The sequence below is a fragment of the Anomaloglossus baeobatrachus genome, chromosome 8 (assembly GCF_048569485.1).
Source record: "Anomaloglossus baeobatrachus isolate aAnoBae1 chromosome 8, aAnoBae1.hap1, whole genome shotgun sequence".
NCBI lineage: Eukaryota > Metazoa > Chordata > Amphibia > Anura > Aromobatidae > Anomaloglossus > Anomaloglossus baeobatrachus.
Window position 1 is genome coordinate 155,670,367 of NC_134360.1, and position 22,950 is coordinate 155,693,316.

A 22,950-nucleotide genomic window follows, 5' to 3' on the forward strand; every position below is an offset into this window, starting at 1 on the left:
ACCTTCATAGGAGTACCAAGATGGCAGTGACCGGGCCATTCAGGAAGCCCCTGGCTGCATTAGTAACACATCAGTGGCTGGTGGGATGCAGTGAGCACAAGCAGTGCCGTGTGTTCCATTTAAACACCGTTGGAATAAACTGACCACAGCTTTTCGATGGTTAACCACAGCGATGGGCTATTATCTGCAGCTGTTAGACACACATGCCCGATATGTAATATAGCCGGCATCTACTGTGTGTTCAGGGAACTCTGCTTCTGAGCCCTCTCCACGTGTTGTCATTCCCACTATCACATACATAATTTTACATTAAGGGACTATAAAATGAAATGTGTGAATATTTGCAAAAATTTATAGCACTCAGGTTCATATCGTTTAGTACAGTGTGGAGCACATGGAAGAGAAATGCTGTTGCATGCATAAGCCCTAATTCTGGACAATTTCTTTGAAGGGGTTTTCCACTACTACCGTAGGACAACCCCTTCTGATTCCCCTCATTTGCCCCAGTTAAAATAAAAGACCCTGTACTTTCCTTCCGTTCCAGCGCTGTCTGTAACCGCAGTTTGGGGTCACATGACAGTCTGAGTTCACGTGAGCCCGCTGGATTCTTTCTCCCCACCTTCGCACCAAATGAGCAATCGACAAGAAGTGAGTGGCAGCTGCACGCTCACTTCCTGTTGACTAACTCATTTGATCCAAAGGCATGGAGAGAGAATCCGGCGGTGATTGGACGCTCTGCTTGAGTGATGTCACTTGAGCCCCAAACCGCAGTTGCTGGCAGTGCTGAAACGACACCAGAGCAGGAGGTGAGTACTGGATCTTTTATTCTAACTGTGGGAAACAAGTGGAGTCAAAAGTGGTTGGTTGTCTGAGAAGTGGATAACCCCTTTAAAGCCTGATATTGCTTCCTACTCTTGTTCTGCCTATCTCCTTCAACTAACACACTTTTTTATTCCTTTTTAAGACTGTCTGTTTTGGGGATGCAGGTCAGTTACATACAATGTATGTTCCACTGTTTCTCTCTTTATTTCTATGCACTTTTTCATACATTAATGGTTGGGATTATAAACTTGTAATGAATAGATCCTAGAAAGTTCACACACAAATCTGGGCACTTGGCTACCAACATATAGACCTTTTATATAACCACCATATCCCCAGTTATTTCCACTGTTATGCTGGGCCACAACACTGTCATTAGGCTCATTCTTCACTGCAATGTGGTATATAGATTGTGGTCTGGTTTGCCTTTTCGGAAACCTGCACTGTACTCTGGATCGCCCTTGCGTATGCACAGTAATCCTTGCACACCAGATGGAGGGTGTTATACCTGAAACGTTGTGCCACGTTTTTCTATACCTACTGTGGTGCGATTAGGAGACATTCCTAATTATTCATATTTAAAGCCTCTCTGTACCTTTTTGGTATGCAGTTATTTCTTCCCATCTCCTATAACTTAAAGGAGCTCGGTGGTTGGCTCCAAAGGAGCAAGCTCCCTATACAATTTACACTATTTCATAACCGTGTGACTCCTACCTTACTCATGATTAGGATCATTTTGGATATGCGTCATATTGTCATATGTCACCCCTTGGAGATGCATGTCTGGTATCGCATACTGTGGTCTGCCGTTGTAAATAATCCATTTGCCCTGCTGTTTTTTATTATATTGATGTTATTCACGCTTTGCCTTGCTTTATTTTACATTGTATAGCCAATGAAATTTCAACAATCAATAGTGCAAAGGCCTGTGATACAATACCGCACACTCTAGTGTAGTACCAGAAGTGGGGACTAGGTAACACTATATGCAGATAAAGTAAAAAAAAATTGGTTAAGGGACAGGAAACTGTCGTAAATGGGGCATTTTCTGTAGATAAGGTAAAGTCATTAGTGGGGACAACAAGGATCAGTACTAGGATTAGTGGGGACCACATGGATCTGTTTTTGCTCCCAATTCTTTTTAATGTATTTATTAATGACCTTATGGATGAGACTAGAAGAAAAGTATTCGTCTTTGCTGTTGACAAAAATCTTTTGTAGGATAATAAAAACTGAGAAACTGTACTATATTACAGAACAATCTAGATAAGATGTCTGAATGGGCAAATACTTGGCAGATGAAAATGTAAAGAAACCATGGCCGGAGTAATCGTATTGTTGCATCTACATTCAATGGAAATCTACTCTGGTCTACAGAACAGGAGAAGGACTTTGCACGCTGCTGCTTTGCTTACTTGTAACCAGAATACCTAACGCCAGGCAGCGGCTCCAAAAGCAAATAAAATAGGATGTTTAAAAAGAGGGATAAAAAACCTGATCCAAATGTAATATTGCCGCTCTATTTCTTTTTAAGTCACTTCACCTTCCCTCTGCCTCCTGAACTCAACATCCAGTTTTAAAAACTTCTCAAACTCCTCTTGGTCAAAGCAAGTCTGATTGCTATCACACCGAGGTGTCAGGTTATAGCTTCTGTGATACTCAATGGAAACAAAGGGAAGAGGAGTGAGGAGCATTGTGACAAAAGACAGAGGCTAACTAAGCAGTCAGATCATGAGGAGGTTAGTGAGTGAGGTTTCTCACCCCAGAGCTGGATTCACAGCAACACAGCTCATTACTGCTGCATAATGTTCTCTGTGCCACTGCTGCTACTTCTGAATATGTGCTAAGCAAGGAAGGAAGCAGCGACTTCTCCTGATACTGTGTTTAAGACACATCATGGTAGCTACTCTCCTCCTCATTTAGGCAGAACTGAAAATTAGGGCCTTCAGAGGAGAAAACCATTTATTAAAGATTCAGAATACATATCCCATAATGCCCAGAAAAGGTGTTATTCCTCATGTATGCACATAGCACCACTTATTCTGAAATGGCAGGTACCCTTTAGGTTGTGCCTTGCCTTTACGTTCTCAGCATTCAAAAACATAGTCCCCGAACATTACAACATTGTATCTGTGGAGAGAAGAGAAGACAACTCTTGATCTGCTTTTAAGATGTGTATAGTCCATCATGGTGTTGATGATTTTCTCCTTTCAAAGGAAAACCAGTTAGAATAAGCATTTCTTTTCCAGTCTACACAACGTAAAGCATCCAGAAGGGACCGATCAAGGGAAGAAACCTTTCAACTCTCAAGATGGACACCTCTAATAAAAGATATCATTGAGGTGAGACATTGAGCTGTCATATTCATGAAGTCATGTGTCCTTGGATTGTTGAACTACATTTATTATGTACAGTATGTCTCCTATGTTCAGAGGTTGGTGAAGGGCATGACCAGCCAATTTGGTTAGTGCACTAGTCCCCCAATGTGTAATTATTTCAAACCTTAATTCACTCAACACGAGTATCAAGGATCAGTGGATTTGGTCTTAAGATATGTCTGAGCAGGACAACTGTAGTGATGAGGATGCAAGGATCAATAAAAATGATAATATCCCCAATGTTGTGTTTCCCGAAGGCCGGTGTCACACTTGCGAATGCCTCAAGTGTATATCGTGCTGCATCACCTGGCATGGACTCACACTCTCCTGACAGGAGCGGGTCGGTTGCATGTATCTCTATGCAGCTGAGACGCTCCTGTCCGGAAAGTGTGAGTCTGTGCTGGGTGATGCACCGCGAGACTTGCACGAGGTGCAGCTAGAGGCGAGCGACAGTGAGTTATCCTGTTCTACTTCTTTTGGCATCACATGTATGCGTGTGGTAGCCCATTAGGCATTTAATTTAGCCTCCTTTATTGCAAATTATAAACCCCGTTTGAATGTACACCCTTGAAAAACATTTTGTCTTGCAAACTAAATGGCTCAAAAATTCTTTGCTGATTTAATGTCTTAAAAAGGACCTTTCACAGTTTTTTTGTTTTTGGTTTATTAATTTACGGTACATGAATACTTTTTCCAATTAGCACTGCTCCACTAATAGTGAAAGAGGCTTTTTTTTTTCCTTCCCCTTTGTTCTAAAAATGTCATTTCCCCATAGAAATCCTGGTGCACATTTTTCCTTCATAAACTGTCCATGTACCTCTGAAATTCATTTTGGACACGACCATGTTTTGATTGGCCAACTTCAGGGGAGAAAAAGCAAGTGCCCACAAAGAAGTTCTGTGGCACAGAAGGAAAAATGAGTATCTTTATTTTAAAGGGGATAAATTTTGCATAGAGGGGCACAGAAGAAAAAAATGCTCCAGAATCTGTGGAGAAGTGCTATTGAAGGTACTCTGTTTACAGTAAAAAAAAAAAAACCCAGTGATCATTTCTCTGTAACCCCTTCCCACACACTTTAAGTGCATGTATGTCATGGTCAGTAAGGAGTTCCCGCATCATGATGTAAAGGTACGACATGGTGATTATGTGGGCAGGAGTGTGGAGCTAGCATAATCGCCCCCAGGATCTGAGTTTAACTGGTAGCTGAGCTCTTGCAGCAATAGCTAAGGCGAGAGCCAGAGATTGTGTCATTTAGAAGGTTGTGAGCAGGAAGGGGCTCCCTCTCACCCCATGTTACTTGTGGGGCAACACTGGTCTCTGTTTTTCTGCATGACTCCTATTCTTCTTATAAAGCACACTGACTGTGCACTCTCTTGCTGTCTCGTTGCTTCGGATCACTGCCAGTAAGGGGATGCACTGTCACTGTGCATATTGCACAGTGACAATCTACTGAGCAAACATCTGAATTTGTACCTGAGGCATGCTCCGTAGTACAGGGTGTAGTCCAGTCCTTGAAATAGATGTCACTGATGATGCTTTGTGTAATTGAGGCGGGGGGAGGGGAACAGACTGTGGCAATGACTGCAACTTCTGCCCCATGATGACTAGTCATTTGAATATCCCAGTGCATGCTGGGATGGTCAAAATGTCATCAAAGATGAAGTGGTCGAAAAAATAATAAAGCCAAGTAATAAGGGAAGGACATGGAATTTTTAATTATAGTATATTATTAGAAAAGAGGTTACATTATGACATATGTAGGCCTTTGGGATTAAAATACATTGTAGGTTTGGAACACCCCTTTATATTTCCCCTCCATTCCACTGCTGATAATTGCTATTTTTTGTTTTTTTTTAATTGTTTATAGCCCACTTCCTAAGAGATAAGCCACTGTCTCTGTCTCGGAGTGTAGGGTAGATATAGTGTAGGGTACATATTTATTGCGACACCTATAAAGTGCACAATGTTATTGTCCATGGTAATACAGTCCCACATTTGGATATTTATACCGTCATTCAGAGGCCTCCTCTTGAAATTTACCCTGCTGTATTTGGTCACATATTTTATTAACTCGCCCTTAATGTGAAGGCTGGAACTGCTTCTCTTTGGTGCGATGTGTGATGTTAGGTGGTAATGTTGCTACTCCTAAACTGCTTTTTCAGATTTGCATCTGTCTGGAGCACATTACTCTTTGCAATGTGTTTTGAAAAGCACTCGCAGCAAGTTCTGAACACATGTATGTCTGAACACAGATGTATATCACACATGTGTCCTCCATAGTGAGAAAATTCATTGGGGTTCACATTACATTTATAGAATTCAAGCAATGGCAGGTTTGTCTCTATATACATCACTTAGACATTGAGACTGCTGTACATACATCACATAGGAGACCCTAGGGCTAGAGCATACACATCACATAGGAGACGCTGGGGCTGGCGTATATACATCACATAGAAGATGCTGCAGCAAATACATCACATAGAGTAATATACATCACATAAGACTCTGGAACTAGAGAATATACATTGCAGGAGACGCTGGGGGCACAGGCATCGCAGGAGACGTCTGGGGCACAGGCATCGCAGGAGACGCTGGGGGCACAGGCATCACAGGAGACGCTGGGGGCACAGGCATCGCAGAACTCCTAGAGGGGCACATACTTTACAGGAGGTGCTGGGGGCTTACACTGCTGCTGGCCTGAATACTGCGTTTCCCAGGAATCTGCCTAGGAGCCGGAGAAATGGACATTGTTTACTGGCCAGAGGTTCCCTTACCATAAATGCTAGTCTACCAAAATGGTGAACAATAATAATGTATCTGGATAAAACCCATAAACAACTTCTATAATGATTTTACCAGAATCCATATAGCACAATACTGGACCACACAGCCAAGTGTTTGGCACATGCTTCTTCCAACCTCTTGGCTCCATATGTATTTTTCCTTTTTATTGTTGTAGGCTAACTACTGCAGGTGCACAATGGGATCATTTTTCTGTGTTTTTCTGATCCTTTTTTGGGGGGGGGGAGGGGATGTTTATTTTGTCAATCATATTTCAATATAGGTTGTATTGTGTTCTTTGGTGGAATAGTCTCCTTTTGTAGGTTTTTTAGCGATTTTGGAGTATCTAGTCACCCTTTTGTCAGTTGTGCTGTTTTTTGTTTTGTTTTTTTTTTATTTTTTGGCAGGTTCATATGGATTGTTGTATATTCCATTGCTAACATTAGTAATGCTGATTTTATAATTTTCTGGTTACTTGAAGGACAATATAGAAAACAAACTTGACTCCCGGGAGTGGCCGTACTGTTCTGAGTGTCCTGCTGCATGGAACGGTTCTGGAGCTGTCAGGTACGTGAAAGAAACTTGCTATTCTCCTACCATTGGCACTTAATTTTTGTCAATTAATCTGGATAACCCTTAATGCAGATTTCCTGTCGTATACTGCAGTTTTATCATTTATTTATTTATTTTTGGTAAGGCAAAATATATTTCCCGTATTTCTCCTGTTTTCTGCTATGAATTGAAAGCCTTCCCACTCCAGTGAGAGGATGCACGGAGACCTTTTTATACCAGAACTGATCATATTTTACGTCTATTACAGGGTTGCTCTGTAGATCATATTGTAACAAAGTTAGCCGCAGTCAAGTGCCGCTCTCCCCTGTATAAGCAGCACCTACGTGTGCCTATCTGAGGAATATTACTTGGATAGATTGGTTGTCAGAAAAAAAACACAACTGTGTGAACTGAACCTTACTGTAGTTGAATGTACCTGAATATTAATGCATGCTTTGCTTTCAGTGCCCGACAAAAGCAAAATACAATGACCCGGGAGGATCGGAAATCTGTTTCCAAGCTAATTGTTTTTGTAATCGGTGGAATCACGTACTCTGAAATACGTTGTGCTTATGAGGTGTCTCAAGCCAACAAGTTTGTCCAGGTTCTTATCGGTAGGTATTAAAGAGCTTCGCTAAGTGTTAAGTATGACCTCTGAAGTCCACAGGCATCCACGTTATACAGAGGTGTATACAGTACCAAGAAGAGCGACGTTCTGACAACGGACCTAGTTTTATCTGGAATTGCTGTTATTGCACAGCTCAGGCCGTATTCTGTGGACATTATTTGTTACAATAGGATGTCTCACTTTTCCTCTATGGCCTATTTAAAAATTCACATTTATGTTAAATATAGGGAATGGTTTAATAGAGTGAAACAATCGTAGCATTAAAAATATTAAATGCAAAAAAAAAAATAAATTGACTAGTGGAGAAAGTGGCACATTGTTAAAGGGAGTCATGTGCAAAATGCTATTAACCTGCAGATAGAGGGTTAATCTACTGGTGAATAGCCTTAAAACCTTGCCTAGCTGTCTTACTAGTAGAGCGGCTACAAGGAGAATATAAACTTATATCCTCCCTGCAGCCGCTCTCTTCCAGTCATTGCTGCTGGGATTGGTTACAGTCACCACTCTCTATGCTGTGAGCCCTCAGTAATCTCTACTCCACACTTTGACAATCTGCTCAGCAGATTGTGTGATTCACAGCATATTCTGCGCAGATTGCAAAGTGCCAGGGAATGATGACAGCGCTCCCACTGCATAGTGAGCTGTAACTGTCCACTTCCTGCACTGCCCAATGGCTATAGGGAAAACATAAGTTAATTTTCTCCCTGTAGCCGATCTTCCAGTAAAGCAGCCAGGCAGGGTTTTAATGCTATTTACTTGTAGATGAACTCTGTTTCTGCAGGTAAATGGTGTTTTTGGACATGACCAGTTCCCTGTTATAGAATGCTGTATATAGGTAAAAATATTTGATGGGGGGAGGTCTTTTAACAGACTTGCTTTACTTCAGAATTTCCTCTGTTGAGCAAAGATATATACTTTGTTCTTTATTCTCTGACCACTTAACTATTTTCCCCATCATTGGCAGTTTATCATGTCCTCCACTGCTAACCTAACATTGGAAACTGTTCAGTTATACGTGTGCATAGCAGTGCTTTCTCGGAACTCAGGGGCTTAATTCTAATGGACAATTTGTTTAGATTAGTCACTCTTAGCAATGAGGCTGTGAAGGTAGGGAGTCATTTGTTTTGTTTGTTTGTTTGGGGGTTTTTTTGTTGTTGTTTTTTGCTTTTTGGATTTTTTTTATTCTTGCTTAATCCTATATTAGAATATTTTGATTTTTGCCATCTGCTACACACTTCCCTTCTCAGTGTTTTGGTTGCCATGTCACTTTAATCCAGTTCAAGAACCGACAATTTTCTCCACTCCTGACTTTGCACACTTATGTTTTGTATTTCGTATATGCACTTTAAAGTGCTGTACATTCTTGTTTTTTGTTATATTTTGTAATACGTTGGCCTAACATTTGTTTTAAGGCCTATTTTTTTTATTTTCACTTATTGTGCACACTTAATATATTAAATATATGCCCTGTCTCCAAAGTCTTAATAGATTATTTTATTGGCGATTTCCCCAGGGCCTGGAATATTGGCCCTGGTTACAGGTCAGATTCAGCTTCCTTTCTGAGCAAAGCTGACCTGGACCTCCTACGACCCAGCAGAGCCTGCTCCCTCCCTCCTCTAGATCCAGCGATCATGTACGCACAGGATGTAGGAAGTGCCATCAGCCCTTCCGATATAGTATACACAGTGCCTGTTCAGCACTTTGCCTACAACTTTCAGGAAGGCAGAGATGGTATCAAACAATCTCTGCCTTCTCTAGCGGGAGTCTGGCTGTGTCTGACAACTGGCCTCCAATGCCTCCGTTGCTATAAAACGCAGGATTTTTAGCAGGTCACTACAGAGTAAGCATACAGACAGTCCACAGTCTAAAGTTTATAGGTAATCCAGAAGTAGTTAATGACTCCTAATAGTTTTCATATCTTCTTCCGCTCTAGGTTCCACTCATATTATTACTCCCAATAAAATGCTGGATGATGTGAAGAACCTCACAAGGCCTCAAGTCCCAAAAGAAGTTTTTACCATAATGGAAAAAGCGTAACTTCTTTTTTCAGACCATTTCATACAGGAAACCCTGTCTATACAAGGAGTTATACATGTGTATAGATATCAGACTCTACTGCAGCTGCTTCACCTTATTATTCAACAATTATAGCTACAAACTGGAAGGAAACACAACCTAAAATACATTTTTTTTCCTGTATTAAATAACCACTCATGTTCTCACCACAGCATGGAAGTAATATCCTTGTGCAGCTCAAGGTTTTATTACTGAAATTTGCCTCTAATATATATATACTGTATATGTATGTATGTCTATTCTGAGATTTGAGAATACTGTAATTTCATGTTTTCCAAGACTGAGTTTTAATAGATTAAGTCTGAAAATATTGTATAGATAAGTATTGTGAATTTTTAATTTTGCAGTTCCTGTAACCCTTCCTGTGCTCCACTTTTTGCCGTTTCCAGCGACGCTACATCTGTGTGCTCCACTCATCACTTTTGTCTCTGATTAGCAGTTTTCACTTTTGCCATGCAGAAGACTTGTAATATAATCTAAAAAGTGTTCATTTTATTTTCATCAGTTATTTTATGCTTAACCAGGCACTAATGAAAAAGGGAACACATCGCTGTATTTCGTGAACTGAACGTGGTTTATTAAAGACAAATATATAATGTTAAAATTAAATAAAGATCTTTTAACTGTATATGTCTACAGTCTGTGATTTAGTTTCTTTTTTCATGTATTTTCTGTACACTCAGTAGGAAGCAATGAATATACTGTGATGCGTCAATCTGACAATTGTATCTATTCCTTAGGGAAGACCAGGAATAAAGAGTTTGTAGGACATCCCTGTTAAAGATTTCATTTGTGCCAGGCTTTCACTTGCAGGTTTCCTGCAAGGATAAATGCTATAACACTTGTATATGAGAACCCAGCGCTACACACCACAGCTGTAGTTAAGTGTGATTCAGTTCTTGTCAGTTGAAACATGTCTCAGGAGCTGTATATCTTCAGCCTACAGCCTGTATTGACCAGTGACTAGCACAGGCTGCCGTTTGAACTACAGTGGTACCTCGCTTAACGAGTAACCCACTTAACGAGAATTTCGCTTAACAAGCAAAGCTTTCTGTAAATTTGTAACCCGCTTTACGAGAAAGCTTTGCTGTACAAGCGAAATTCTCACCGCACACACTTCCGGTTTCGTCCATCCACCGCGCTCTGACCCGCACTTGCAGTCCACACAAACACACACATGTACGCACAAACACACACGCATGCATGCACACACAGTATTATGCTCACCTTACCTTCCGTTCCACCGCCGGGGTCATGGTTCTTGTAGTTCCCGGGTACATCGCGACGTCCTTGCGGCGAACTACAAGACCCAGGAGGCCTGCGATGGAACAGAAGGTAAGGTGAGCATATAATATAACATATGTGTACCTTCCGTTTCACCGCCGGACTCCTGGGTCCTGTAGTTCGCCGCTGCGCTCCACCACACGCTGTGTATCTGCATCCATAGCGACGAGGGAGGAGGAGGGAGGAACTTCCTGTCACCGCTAATGAAAGGCAGCGCGCTGGCCAATCAGAGGCAAGCGGCTCTGCCTTTGACGTCAGCACTCTGGCCGGAAAGTTCCTGCCTCGTCGTTATGGTAACGCGATACACAGCCCGACCCCGTACCAGAGAACAGCAAGTCCCAGCAGAGCGGCGATGGAACGGAAGGTAAGGTGAGCATATAATATGTGTGTTTGTGTGAGTTTGTACATGTATGTGTGTGTTTGTACGTGTGTGGAATGACAGAATAGGGGACCAGGATGGGACTTTTAACACGTTGTGGAACGAATCGTCTGCATTGCAATGATTTCCTATGGGAAATCTTGCTTTGCTGAACGAGTAACTTGGTTAACAAGCTGTCTTGCTAAATTCTACTAAAAAGGGGGCTGAAAGCCCGTACTTACGAAGCGCTCACTGATATCCTAATCAGGCACGAATACTAATATTCTTTATAGCAAGATACTATTTATTTCTTCAGCGCTCTATTGGGAGACCCAGACGATTGGGGTATAGCTACTGCCCTCCGGAGGCCACACAAAGCACTACACTAAAAAGTGCAAGGCCCCTCCCCTTCTGGCTATACCCCCCCGTGGTATCACGGGTACTCCAGTTTTCAAGCTTTGTGCGAAGGAGGTCAGACATCCACGCATAGCTCCACAGATTTTAGTCAGCAGTAGCTGCTGACTATTTCGGATGGAAGAAAAGAGGGCCCATATAGGGCCCCCAGCATGCTCCCTTCTCACCCGTGGATGGTGTTGTAAGGTTGAGGTACCTATTGCTGGTACAGAGGCTGGAGCCCCACATGCTGTTTTCCTTCCACATCCCCTTGTAGGGCTCTGTGGAAGTGGGATCCTGCCGGCCTCAAAGCTCTGACGCCGGGCTCCATCCACAGACCCATAGAACCTGGTGGATGCCGAGCAGGAGTACCATCAGGGACATGGCCCTGCATCATACAGGTACTCTGTGTCCCCGGCAGGCACAGACACACTCCGGGCTGGCTGGGTGTTGTAGTGCGCCGGGGACCGTAACGCTAGAGCTAGTGTCTCTACAGTTTACTGGGGGACTTTTTTCTGTGTGTGGGAACGCAGCGCCGACCCCCGCTGGACCGGCGGCGCTGCTGTGACTTTTAGTTCGCCGGGGACACGCCGACCGCGCTTTTACGGCGGTGGCGTTTATAAATCTAGTCCCCGGCTTTTGCGGCCTAGGACGCCGGCAGCTCCGATTCGTTCCCGCCCCCACCCTGTCAATCAGGGTAGGGGAGAGACGCTGTTTCACGGCAGCGACGAGGGCTGGAGCCTGATTTACATGCTCCAGCCCTCTCACTAGGCACAGAGGGAAGCAGGCTCTCCCGCTTTTCCGTCATTTGGATGTCACAGGTCAAAGACCGGTGGGTGACAGACATTTTGTCGCGCGGGTACAGAATCGAGTTCAGTTCTCGTCCTCCAGCTCGGTTCTTCAGAACCTCCCCACATCCAGACCGAGCAGATGCCCTGCTGCAGGCGGTGGACTCCCTAAGAGCGGAAGGAGTAGTGGTTCCTGTACCGCCTCAGGAACAAGGGCGAGGGTTTTACTCCAATCTCTTTGTGGTTCCAAAAAAGGACGGCTCGTTCCGTCCTGTTCTGGATCTAAAGCTGCTCAACAAACATGTGCACGCCAGGCGGTTCCGGATGGAAACCCTCCGCTCTGTCGTGGCCTCAATGTCTCAAGGAGACTTCCTTGCCTCAATAGACATCAAAGATGCTTATCTCCACGTGCCAATTGCTACAGAACATCAACGTTTTCTACGTTTTGTGATAGGAAACGAACATCTTCAGTTCGTAGCTCTGCCATTCGGTCTGGCGACAGCCCCACGGGTTTTCACCAAGGTCATGGCGGCAGTGGTAGCAGTCTTGCACTCTCAGGGACACTCGGTGATCCCTTACCTAGACGATCTACTTGTCAAGGCACCCTCTCAAGAGGCATGCCAACTCAGTCTACATGCTACGCTAGAGACTCTACAGACTTTCGGATGGATCATCAACTTTCAAAAGTCAAATTTGTCACCGACACAGTCACTAACGTATCTTGGCATGGAGTTCCATACTCGAGCAGCGAGAGTGAAGCTTCCGCTGAACAAGCAGCGGTCACTACAGACAGGGGTGCAATCCCTCCTTCAGGGCCAGTCGCACCCCTTACGGCGCCTCATGCACTTCCTCGGGAAGATGGTGGCAGCCATGGAAGCAGTTCCCTTTGCGCAGTTTCATCTGCGCCCACTTCAATGGGACATTCTCCGCCAATGGGACGGGAAGTCAACGTCCCTGGACAGGAAAGTCTCTCTTTCCCAGACGGCCAAGGACTCTCTACAATGGTGGCTCCTTCCCACCTCATTGTCTCAGGGAAGATCCTTCCTGCCCCAATCCTGGGCAGTGGTCACGACAGATGCGAGTCTGTCAGGGTGGGGAGCAGTGTTTCTCCACCACAGGGCTCAGGGGACGTGGACTCCGCAGGAGTCCACCCTTCAGATCAATGTTCTGGAAATCAGAGCAGTGTATCTTGCCCTACTAGCCTTCCAGCAGTGGCTGGAAGGAAGGCAGATCCGAATTCAGTCGGACAACTCCACAGCGGTGGCATACATCAACCACCAAGGGGGGACACGCAGTCGGCAAGCCTTCCAGGAAGTCCGGCGGATTCTGATGTGGGTGGAAGCCACGGCCTCCACCATATCCGCAGTTCACATTCCCGGCGTAGAAAACTGGGAAGCAGACTTCCTCAGTCGCCAGGGCATGGACGCAGGGGAATGGTCCCTTCACCCGGACGTGTTTCAGGAAATCTGTCGCCGATGGGGAGTGCCGGACGTCGACCTAATGGCGTCCCGGCACAACAACAAGGTCCCGGCATTCATGGCGAGGTCGCGCGATCAAAGAGCTCTGGCGGCAGATGCATTAGTTCAAGATTGGTCGCAGTTCCGGCTCCCATACGTCTTCCCACCTCTGGCACTCTTGCCCAGAGTGTTACGCAAGATCAGATCCGATTGCAGCCGCGTCATACTCGTCGCCCCAGACTGGCCGAGGAGATCGTGGTATCCGGATCTGTGGCATCTCACGGTCGGTCGACCGTGGTCACTGCCAGACCGACCAGACTTACTGTCCCAAGGGCCGTTTTTCCATCAGAATTCTGCGGCCCTGAACCTGACTGTGTGGCCATTGAGTCCTGGATCCTAGCGTCTGCAGGATTATCTCAAGGAGTCGTAGCCACAATGAGACAGGCTAGGAAGTCAACGTCTGCTAAGATCTACCACAGGACGTGGAAGATTTTCTTATCTTGGTGCTCTGCACAGAGAGTATCCCCTTGGCCATTTGCATTGCCCACCTTTCTTTCCTTCCTGCAATCGGGGTTGGAAAAGGGCTTGTCGCTCAGTTCCCTTAAAGGGCAAGTCTCGGCACTGTCTGTGTTTTTTCAGAAGCGTCTAGCACGTCTTCCTAAGGTGCGCACGTTCCTACAGGGGGTCTGTCATATTGTGCCCCCGTACAAGCGGCCGTTAGATCCATGGGATCTGAACAGAGTACTTGTTGCTCTGCAAAAGCCGCCCTTCGAGCCTCTAAAGGACGTTTCCTTTTCTCGACTGTCACAGAAAGTGGCGTTTCTTGTCGCGATCACATCGCTTCGGCGAGTGTCTGAGCTGGCAGCTTTGTCATCCAAGGCTCCTTTCCTGGTGTTCCACCAGGACAAGGTAGTGCTGCGCCCCATTCCGGAGTTTCTCCCTAAGGTCGTATCCTCGTTTCATCTTAATCAGGATATATCCTTGCCTTCCTTTTACCCTCATCCGGTTCACCGGTATGAAAAGGACTTACGTTTGCTAGATCTGGTGAGAGCACTCAGAATCTACATCTCCCGAACGGCGCCCATACGCCGTTCCGATGCACTTTTTGTCCTTGTCGCTGGTCCGCGCAAGGGATTGCAGGCTTCTAAAGCCACCCTGGCTCGATGGATCAAAGAACCAATTCTAGAGGCCTACCGCTCTGCGGGGCTTCCGGTTCCTTCAGGGCTAAAAGCCCACTCAACCAGAGCCGTGGGTGCGTCCTGGGCATTACGTCACCAGGCTTCGGCTCAACAGGTGTGCCAGGCAGCAACCTGGTCCAGTCTGCACACTTTCACCAAGCATTATCAGGTGCATACCTATGCTTCGGCGGATGCCAGCTTAGGTAGAAGAGTCCTGCAGGCGGCAGTGACATCCCCGTAGGGGAGGGCTGTTTTTTGCAGCTCTAACACGAGGTATTTCTTTACCCACCCAGGGACAGCTTTTGGACGTCCCAATCGTCTGGGTCTCCCAATAGAGCGCTGAAGAAGAAGGGAATTTTGTTACTTACCGTAAATTCCTTTTCTTCTAGCTCTTATTGGGAGACCCAGCACCCGCCCTGTTGTCCTTCGGGATTTTTTTGTTGTTTGCGGGTACACATGTTGTTCATGTTGAACGGTTTTTTCAGTTCTCCGATGTTTCTCGGAGTTAATTTGTTTAAACCAGTTATTGGCTTCCTCCTTCTTGCTTTGGCACTAAAACTGGAGTACCCGTGATACCACGGGGGGGTATAGCCAGAAGGGGAGGGGCCTTGCACTTTTTAGTGTAGTGCTTTGTGTGGCCTCCGGAGGGCAGTAGCTATACCCCAATCGTCTGGGTCTCCCAATAAGAGCTAGAAGAAAAGGAATTTACGGTAAGTAACAAAATTCCCTTCTTTAATAGCACATGAATATATATAGTCAATGGTACATAGGCATAAGAACTATAGTCATAGAAACTTATACAATAACAGAAATATGCATCAACATTACCGTTATGTTGTAGCAATCCTTTCACATCGGAGGGAACTCGAGTTAATGATAAGGAATCAACATGGCATCTTGCATCACAGGAACAGTGCGTACGTACACTTCAATGTCCTGGAAGGTTTCCCTACCATTAAGCGAGTCTGGTGTATTTTTATAGGAAAACATTGTAGGTTGTGTTTAAATGGTCACCAGCATGTGACAGCTGAGTCATGTTCATGTAACTTGACCACAAAATGCTGTGGGCACCGGCAGCTTCCTGCACATTTCCTGCACACCCTGCCAGTTGACAACTGTCCGACCACAGTTTAACCATAGTGTTAGTGAAATATTGCAATGAGCCGTAAATTTCATATGCAAGCTTCCTTAAACCTGTCTTTAAGCCAACCACAAGTTTCCGGCAAGTGGAACTGTAAATGTTACTTCCTTATTATCTAAAAACTGCTTCAAAACCTGGTTGACATGTATTCCTTGGTCATCATTAGTGAAATATTATCCAAAGGACATCTCTTTGATACTGAATTATTGATAGGTCAAATAATATCTGGGATCACTCCTATCTTTTGATTATGATTTGATTCCTATCTAATCACACATTCTTTCAGTCATATCACATTGGTATCACAATCGGTCCTTGATCCCAGGGATTATTTTCCATCATCAGTATTCCACTAGAAGAAGATCACTCGGAATATACCATATCATGACCAAGAAATATTGTTTGCCACAAATTTTGTTTTCTTGGTTTGTTTAGATAAACGTTGAATCACAAATATAATCACTTTCACTACTTTGTACAGTATATTAAAACTAAAAGCAATATTATCTGAAAAGCTCCCTTGAATATCATGTGTTTTGGCATTTGCTCGATATTCAAAGGAATCATTACACATTACATTTCCCGATATGTTACTACAAGTTTCACTAGTCCCATTTATGAACATATTGGCATAAGGCCATAACATATCATGAATTGTCCTTTCCACTAAGCTGGGTTTAAAAGCATCTACAGTATTTATAGCTGTCCCAAAACTTATTTTTATATTCCCCATAGGGATGAATCCCAGGTTAGTCAGTCCAGTCTTTTTTTTCTTGGTACCCAAATTCCTCCCTTAAAAGCCAGATATTGCAAATTGGTGACTGTTGCATTCAAATTGCCTTGCCACCATGGAAGATTGATCCATCCCACTACGGAAATGGGTACTGTCGCATTCTATAGACTAACATTTCAAGTGTCTTTATCAGCAAGATGATCAGAACAACTTTTCCACTTTAAGATTTCCTCATCGATACCGGGACATCCAGATAAGGGATACTGGTGGTTGTAACCGGAGAATGTGTACAGATCCAGCAATCTGTGTGTAGAAAATGTGATGGTGCATCAGAAATTTATTCGCCATAGGTTCCTCCTGATGTAGACTTGTCCATCCAACGACCAAAGAGGCAAACATCAAACACAGGAATTTCTCCATCTCATCACTATCGAGCTCTTCCCAGTAACCGATACCATGGATTCCGCTTATTTACAACACCATCGGCAAATAGAGATACACTATTATTCTCGTAAATAACATTTTTCTTGTGGGACATTTTCCCACTTCTCCACTCCTGGTCTCATTATCAGGAGAGTACGATCTTTTCCGACCACTATTACCGCTGTCTCTGAGGGCGGTCCTTGGAGGTTTTGAATCCATATTTTTGCTCCTACATTTGTAATATTAGAGGATCCAAAACCTTTAGTACCCCGTATTGTTAATTCTGCTGGGGCAGTTCCTTCTCTTATTTCAGACAAGTTTATTGGAATTATTAACATCTGAGCCCCCTTCTGGTATTTCATCAATATCAAAGGTTCATTTCCCAAATTTAGCATCAGTACCTTGATTTCTCCCTGATAATCTGCCTCTATTACCCCTCCCACCACTATGGCTCCTTTTAACGCTAAACTAGAACGAGTGGCTATTTGACCATAATGATTCTTTGGTGTATGGCAACCCAATCCTGTTGAAATTGGTTTTACCTTACCTGGGGGTACCACGACAGTTTCCAATGTACTGAGGTCTAAACCTGCTGAATAAGGTGTCGCTCTTTCTGGTGTGCCCAAACAGCTGTACCTTGCCTTGTCAACTGTTGGACTGACTTGTCTGATGGCTGTTGCTTTATCTGCTTCTGAATTAAACAAACGTTCAAGTGAGTTAGTAGGGACATGAGCATCGACATGAAATACAGTGGTCTTGGTAGATTGAATAATCCCTTCAATGTCTTGCCACACTTCCCTGACCATCTCAAACACAATTTGCTGTTCCTCTCCCCATGGGAACTCATATTTTTTCCTCGTTACTTTGTACAAATGAGCCAACATTTGTCCCAAATGAGGGATATGTTGTCTCCAAAAATCAAACAATCCAATATAAGACTGAGTCTCCTGTTTGGATTTAGGGACCGGAAAATTAATAATTTTCTGTCTGGCATTGGGCAAGATCTCTCTGTGCCCCTTGTTCCACTGAATCCCAGACATGTTACCACCTGAGACGGTCCTTGAACCTTAGCATCATTGATTTCCCATCCTTTACTCCTCATATGAGCAACTAGTTTTGTCAATTGATCTTTCACACTTTGCTCATCTTGTCCTTGTATCATTATATCATTGATATAATGTGAGATCTGCATTTCCTTATGACAAGACATAACCCCAAAGGAGAATTTTCCTTCGGTTAGATTAAGAGTCATCCCTTTTAGGATATCAATTCCCAAAATATATTCTGGTATAGGAACTACCAGCACCGTGTACTTCTTGATAGGTAAATTACCTATCTGCAAAGCTACCTGTGTCTGAACCCCGGTGATCAATTGACCACCTAGTCCAGCAATTTTTACTCGAGGTCCTTTTTATTTTTTCTGGGTTTCCATGAATTAAAGTAGCCTCCGCCCCCGTGTCAATCAAAGCTGGGACTCTTTGAACATTTCCCCCTTTCCAATGTATGCTAAGATTGACGTAGGGACGTTCGTCCCTTTTTATCAATAGGGGGGCTTGGCTGGCTACCTATAGTAAATCACTTCCTTCTGAACTTTCATTTACACAGACTTCAGTCTGTGCATTAGCCCTTCCTTCCGTAACCTTTGTGGCCACGGCTGCAGCCAGTTCTTCCCATGGATAAACTGACTGAAAATCTTCCCAAGACACATTCTTTTGGGGTTTTTCCCCTTTTCCCTCTGATTTCTTTACCTTGGGGGTTTTTGAACCCCCTTCCACATTTGTAGTGGTCACTTTCTTTGTGGATAGAACTTTCTGTTTGTACAACTTCCATAATTCTCCTGTCTCCTTTCCATCAATCCTTTCCTTATTGATCCCGGCTTTAAGCAAAGCCTGGAACATGTCTTGAGACACTCGTGGGGCCTCCCCTACTTATTTCTCTTTCCAATCAGGATTGTTTGGCTTACTGTTACCAACATGGCCTCCAGGGGACGGTTTATCCCACTGTCCCATATCCTGTAACTCCCTCATCCTCCCTAGAACTACACCGATTGATTCTCCAGTCAGCGCTACAGTTAAGGTTAAAATAACTGTTTTGTATGCTGGAGGAGCATGTTTAACCAGCCTATTTCTTATGCTGGCTGTCAATGGGTACTGGAGATAATCATCATCCATTCCCAAAAGAGGAAGAGCATTCATCATTGCTTCTTCCTTCAGTCTTTCCATACCATCTTTTAAGGTATACCAAGGTTTATCATTGATAGGAAAGTCTGCTTCTGATGGATATTTGTCCAGAAAAGCATGGGCTGAGATCATGATTAAGTTTTGAGTACCATGCTCATAATGATCAACAAAATAATTTTTTATTGATCTCTGAATTTCTGGGTCACGAGACATGGTGACAAATTTTGCCACGTCTCCGGCGTCAAAGTGCACTCCACCTCCTCCGATATCGTGCACCCTGACCAACCAGGGAATTTCTCCTTCTCCTGGTTTTTGTCTAAACTGTGTTAAAATGCTATCAACTTCTCCCTGAGAGTAATCTTCAATGGTTACTCGATTTTTTACATGAGGAATCGTTCTCTCATTTGTGATGGCATTACCATCTTCGTCATATTGCAGATTCCCCTGACCATCCCGGACATGTTCCCGGATGATCTCGTTTTCTGTCCTCTCTAGGCGCCTCCTTACTGGGTTAGCCTGAATCTTCCCTTTATGGTAATCCTCCTCATCAGATGATGAAGATGAATCCCACACATCCCCATCCCAAGTATCAGGATCCCAGTTTATAGAAGCCGAGACGATACTTTTATGTACTTTGGTTTTATTTACCTTTCCTCTTCTTTTCTTGTACTTATTTTGAGCAATTTTTATGGCAGCTTTTTCTGCCACATTCTGATAATGTTCCAATTTATCCTTCAACAGTCTGGTATTACATTCCAGAACTGTTTTCAGGCCACCTAATTCTATCATCTTTTGTTCCATCTGGGAACTTTTCTTCTGCATCTTTAGATTACGCTCATGCATTATACTATATGCACTTGCCAAAATCCAGATGTGCCGTCCTAAAGACACTACATCACCTGCTTTCACAGGGACACTACCGAATACATTCACATCAGTAGCTTCACTACCCTTAAGCTTATCCTGCCATTGTTTGCGCCGTGCTAAAGACACTACATCACCTGCTTTCACAGGGACACTACCGAATACATTCACAACATCAGTAGCTTCACTACCCGTAAGCTTATCCTGCCATTGTTTGCGCCGTGCTAAAGACACTACATCACCTGTTTTCACAGGGACACTACCGAATACATTCACAACATCAGTAGCTTCACTACCCTTAAGCTTATCCTGCCATTGTTTGCGTCGTGCTAAAGACACTACATCACCTGCTTTCACAGGGACACTACCGAATATATTCACATCAGTAGCTTCACTACCCTTAAGCTTATCCTGCCATTGTTCTGCCAATCCACAAGACACTACATCACCTGTTTTCACAGGGGCACTACTGAGTACATTCACAACATCAGTAGCTTCACAACCCTTGAGCTTATTCTGCCATTGTTCTGCCAATCCACAATTGACCAATTCATGTGCTATAAGATTGTAGGGAGCCTCAATCCAGCTCGGGATCTCCACAACAACCTCCTTAACATTATCCTTACGTTTTCTGAACATTTTGACACTATGCAAAAAGATTGAAAAAATATATCTGGAAATTTGCCAAATATATATTTTTAATTTCTAAATTACAAAAATTCGTTAATTACTTCTTATAGAAGTAATCCTGCCGACTACGCCAATTTATGTCTTGCTAAATTCTACTAAAAAGGGGGCTGAAAGCCCGTACTTACGAAGCGCTCACTGATATCCTAATCAGGCACGAATACTAATATTCTTTATAGCAAGATACTATTTATTTTAATAGCACATGAATATATATAGTCAATGGTACATAGGCATAAGAACTATAGTCATAGAAACTTATACAATAACAGAAATATGCATCAACATTACCGTTATGTTGTAGCAATCCTTTCACATCGGAGGGAACTCGAGTTAATGATAAGGAATCAACATGGCATCTTGCATCACAGGAACAGTGCGTACGTACACTTCAATGTCCTGGAAGGTTTCCCTACCATTAAGCGAGTCTGGTGTATTTTTATAGGAAAACATTGTAGGTTGTGTTTAAATGGTCACCAGCATGTGACAGCTGAGTCATGTTCATGTAACTTGACCACAAAATGCTGTGGGCACCGGCAGCTTCCTGCACATTTCCTGCACACCCTGCCAGTTGACAACTGTCCGACCACAGTTTAACCATAGTGTTAGTGAAATATTGCAATGAGCCGTAAATTTCATATGCAAGCTTCCTTAAACCTGTCTTTAAGCCAACCACAAGTTTCCGGCAAGTGGAACTGTAAATGTTACTTCCTTATTATCTAAAAACTGCTTCAAAACCTGGTTGACATGTATTCCTTGGTCATCATTAGTGAAATATTATCCAAAGGACATCTCTTTGATACTGAATTATTGATAGGTCAAATAATATCTGGGATCACTCCTATCTTTTGATTATGATTTGATTCCTATCTAATCACACATTCTTTCAGTCATATCACATTGGTATCACACAAGCACAGTCCCAGAACGGATTTTTCTCGTTAAGCAAGGTTCCACTGTATTATCAGGGACTCTATTTCATCTAATTGTAGGAGAAACCCTTTTACCCCTTCATGCATATGTTTCCTGGGCTAGGGTGACCATGTGTGGAGGCGGCTCAGTCTGACCTGCAGCCATATGTGGTTGATGTCAGCTACAGTGGTGAAAATAAGTATTTTATATACTGCTTATTTTGCAAGTTTTGCCACTTACAAAGAATGGAGAGGTCTGTAATTTTTATCATAGGTAAACTTCAACGGTGACAGACAGAATCCCAGCAAAAAATACAGAAAATTGTATGATTTTTAAATAAATAATTATGAATTTTATTGCATGAAATAAGTATTTGATCACCTACCAACCAGCAAGAATTCTGCTCACAGACCTGTTATTTTTGCCTTTAAGAAGCCTGCCTACTCTGCACTTAATTCCTGTATTAATTGCACTTGCTTGAATTTACCTGTTTGAAAGACCCTTGTCCACACACTGAATCAAGTCACACTCCAACCTTTCCACCATGGCCAAGACTATAGAGCTGTTTAAGGACACCAGGGACAAATTTGTAGAACTGCACAAGGTTGTGATGTGCTACAGGACAATAGGCAGGCAGCTTGGTGAGAAGGAAACAACTGTTGCAATTATTAGAAGATAGAAGAAACGCAAGATTACTGTCCAGCTTACTCAGTCTTAAGTCTTCATACAATATCTCGCCTCGTGTAGTATGGATGATTCTAAGAAAGGTCAGGAATCAGCCCAGAACTACATGGGAGGACCTAGTCAATGACCTGAAGAGAGCTGGGACCACAGTCTCAAAGATTACTGTTAGTAACACACTCTGCCATCATGGATTAAAATCCTGCAGGGCCCACAAGCTCCCTCTGTTCACGCCAGCACATGTCCAGGTATGTTCACAGTTTGCCAATTACCATCTGGATGAAGCAGAGGAGGCACATGAGACCAAAATAGAATTTTTTTTGGTATCCACTCCACTTGCCGTGTTTAGAGTAATAAGAACAACTTGCCAGTACAACTCCAAGAACACCATTTCAACCGTGAATCATGGGGGTGGAAACCTCATACCTTGAGGGTGCATTTCTACAACTGGAACAGGACAACTGCACCGTATTGAAGGGAAGATAAATGGAGCCATGTATCGTGAGATTTTGGCCAATAACCTTCTTCCCTCAGTAAGAGCATTGAAGATGGATTGTGGCTGGGTCTTCTTGCATGACAATGACCCGAAACACACAGGCACGGCAACTAAGAAGTGGCTCCATAAGAAGTA

At 43.5% G+C, this 22,950-nt stretch overlaps 1 protein-coding gene across 1 annotated transcript in view; it reads left to right on the forward strand.

The window, feature by feature from the left end:
- STXBP3 (syntaxin binding protein 3) overlaps positions 1-9,868 on the forward strand; it is a 164,312-nt gene extending 154,444 nt beyond the window's left edge. Inside the window, exons 16-19 of the mRNA XM_075320950.1 lie at positions 3,072-3,164; positions 6,466-6,551; positions 7,002-7,150; positions 9,098-9,868. Coding sequence (XP_075177065.1) covers positions 3,072-3,164; positions 6,466-6,551; positions 7,002-7,150; positions 9,098-9,201 — 432 coding nt within the window. The 3' untranslated portion in view covers positions 9,202-9,868. The remainder of the gene's footprint in view (positions 1-3,071; positions 3,165-6,465; positions 6,552-7,001; positions 7,151-9,097) is intronic.
- Positions 9,869-22,950: the final 13,082 nt, after the last annotated feature.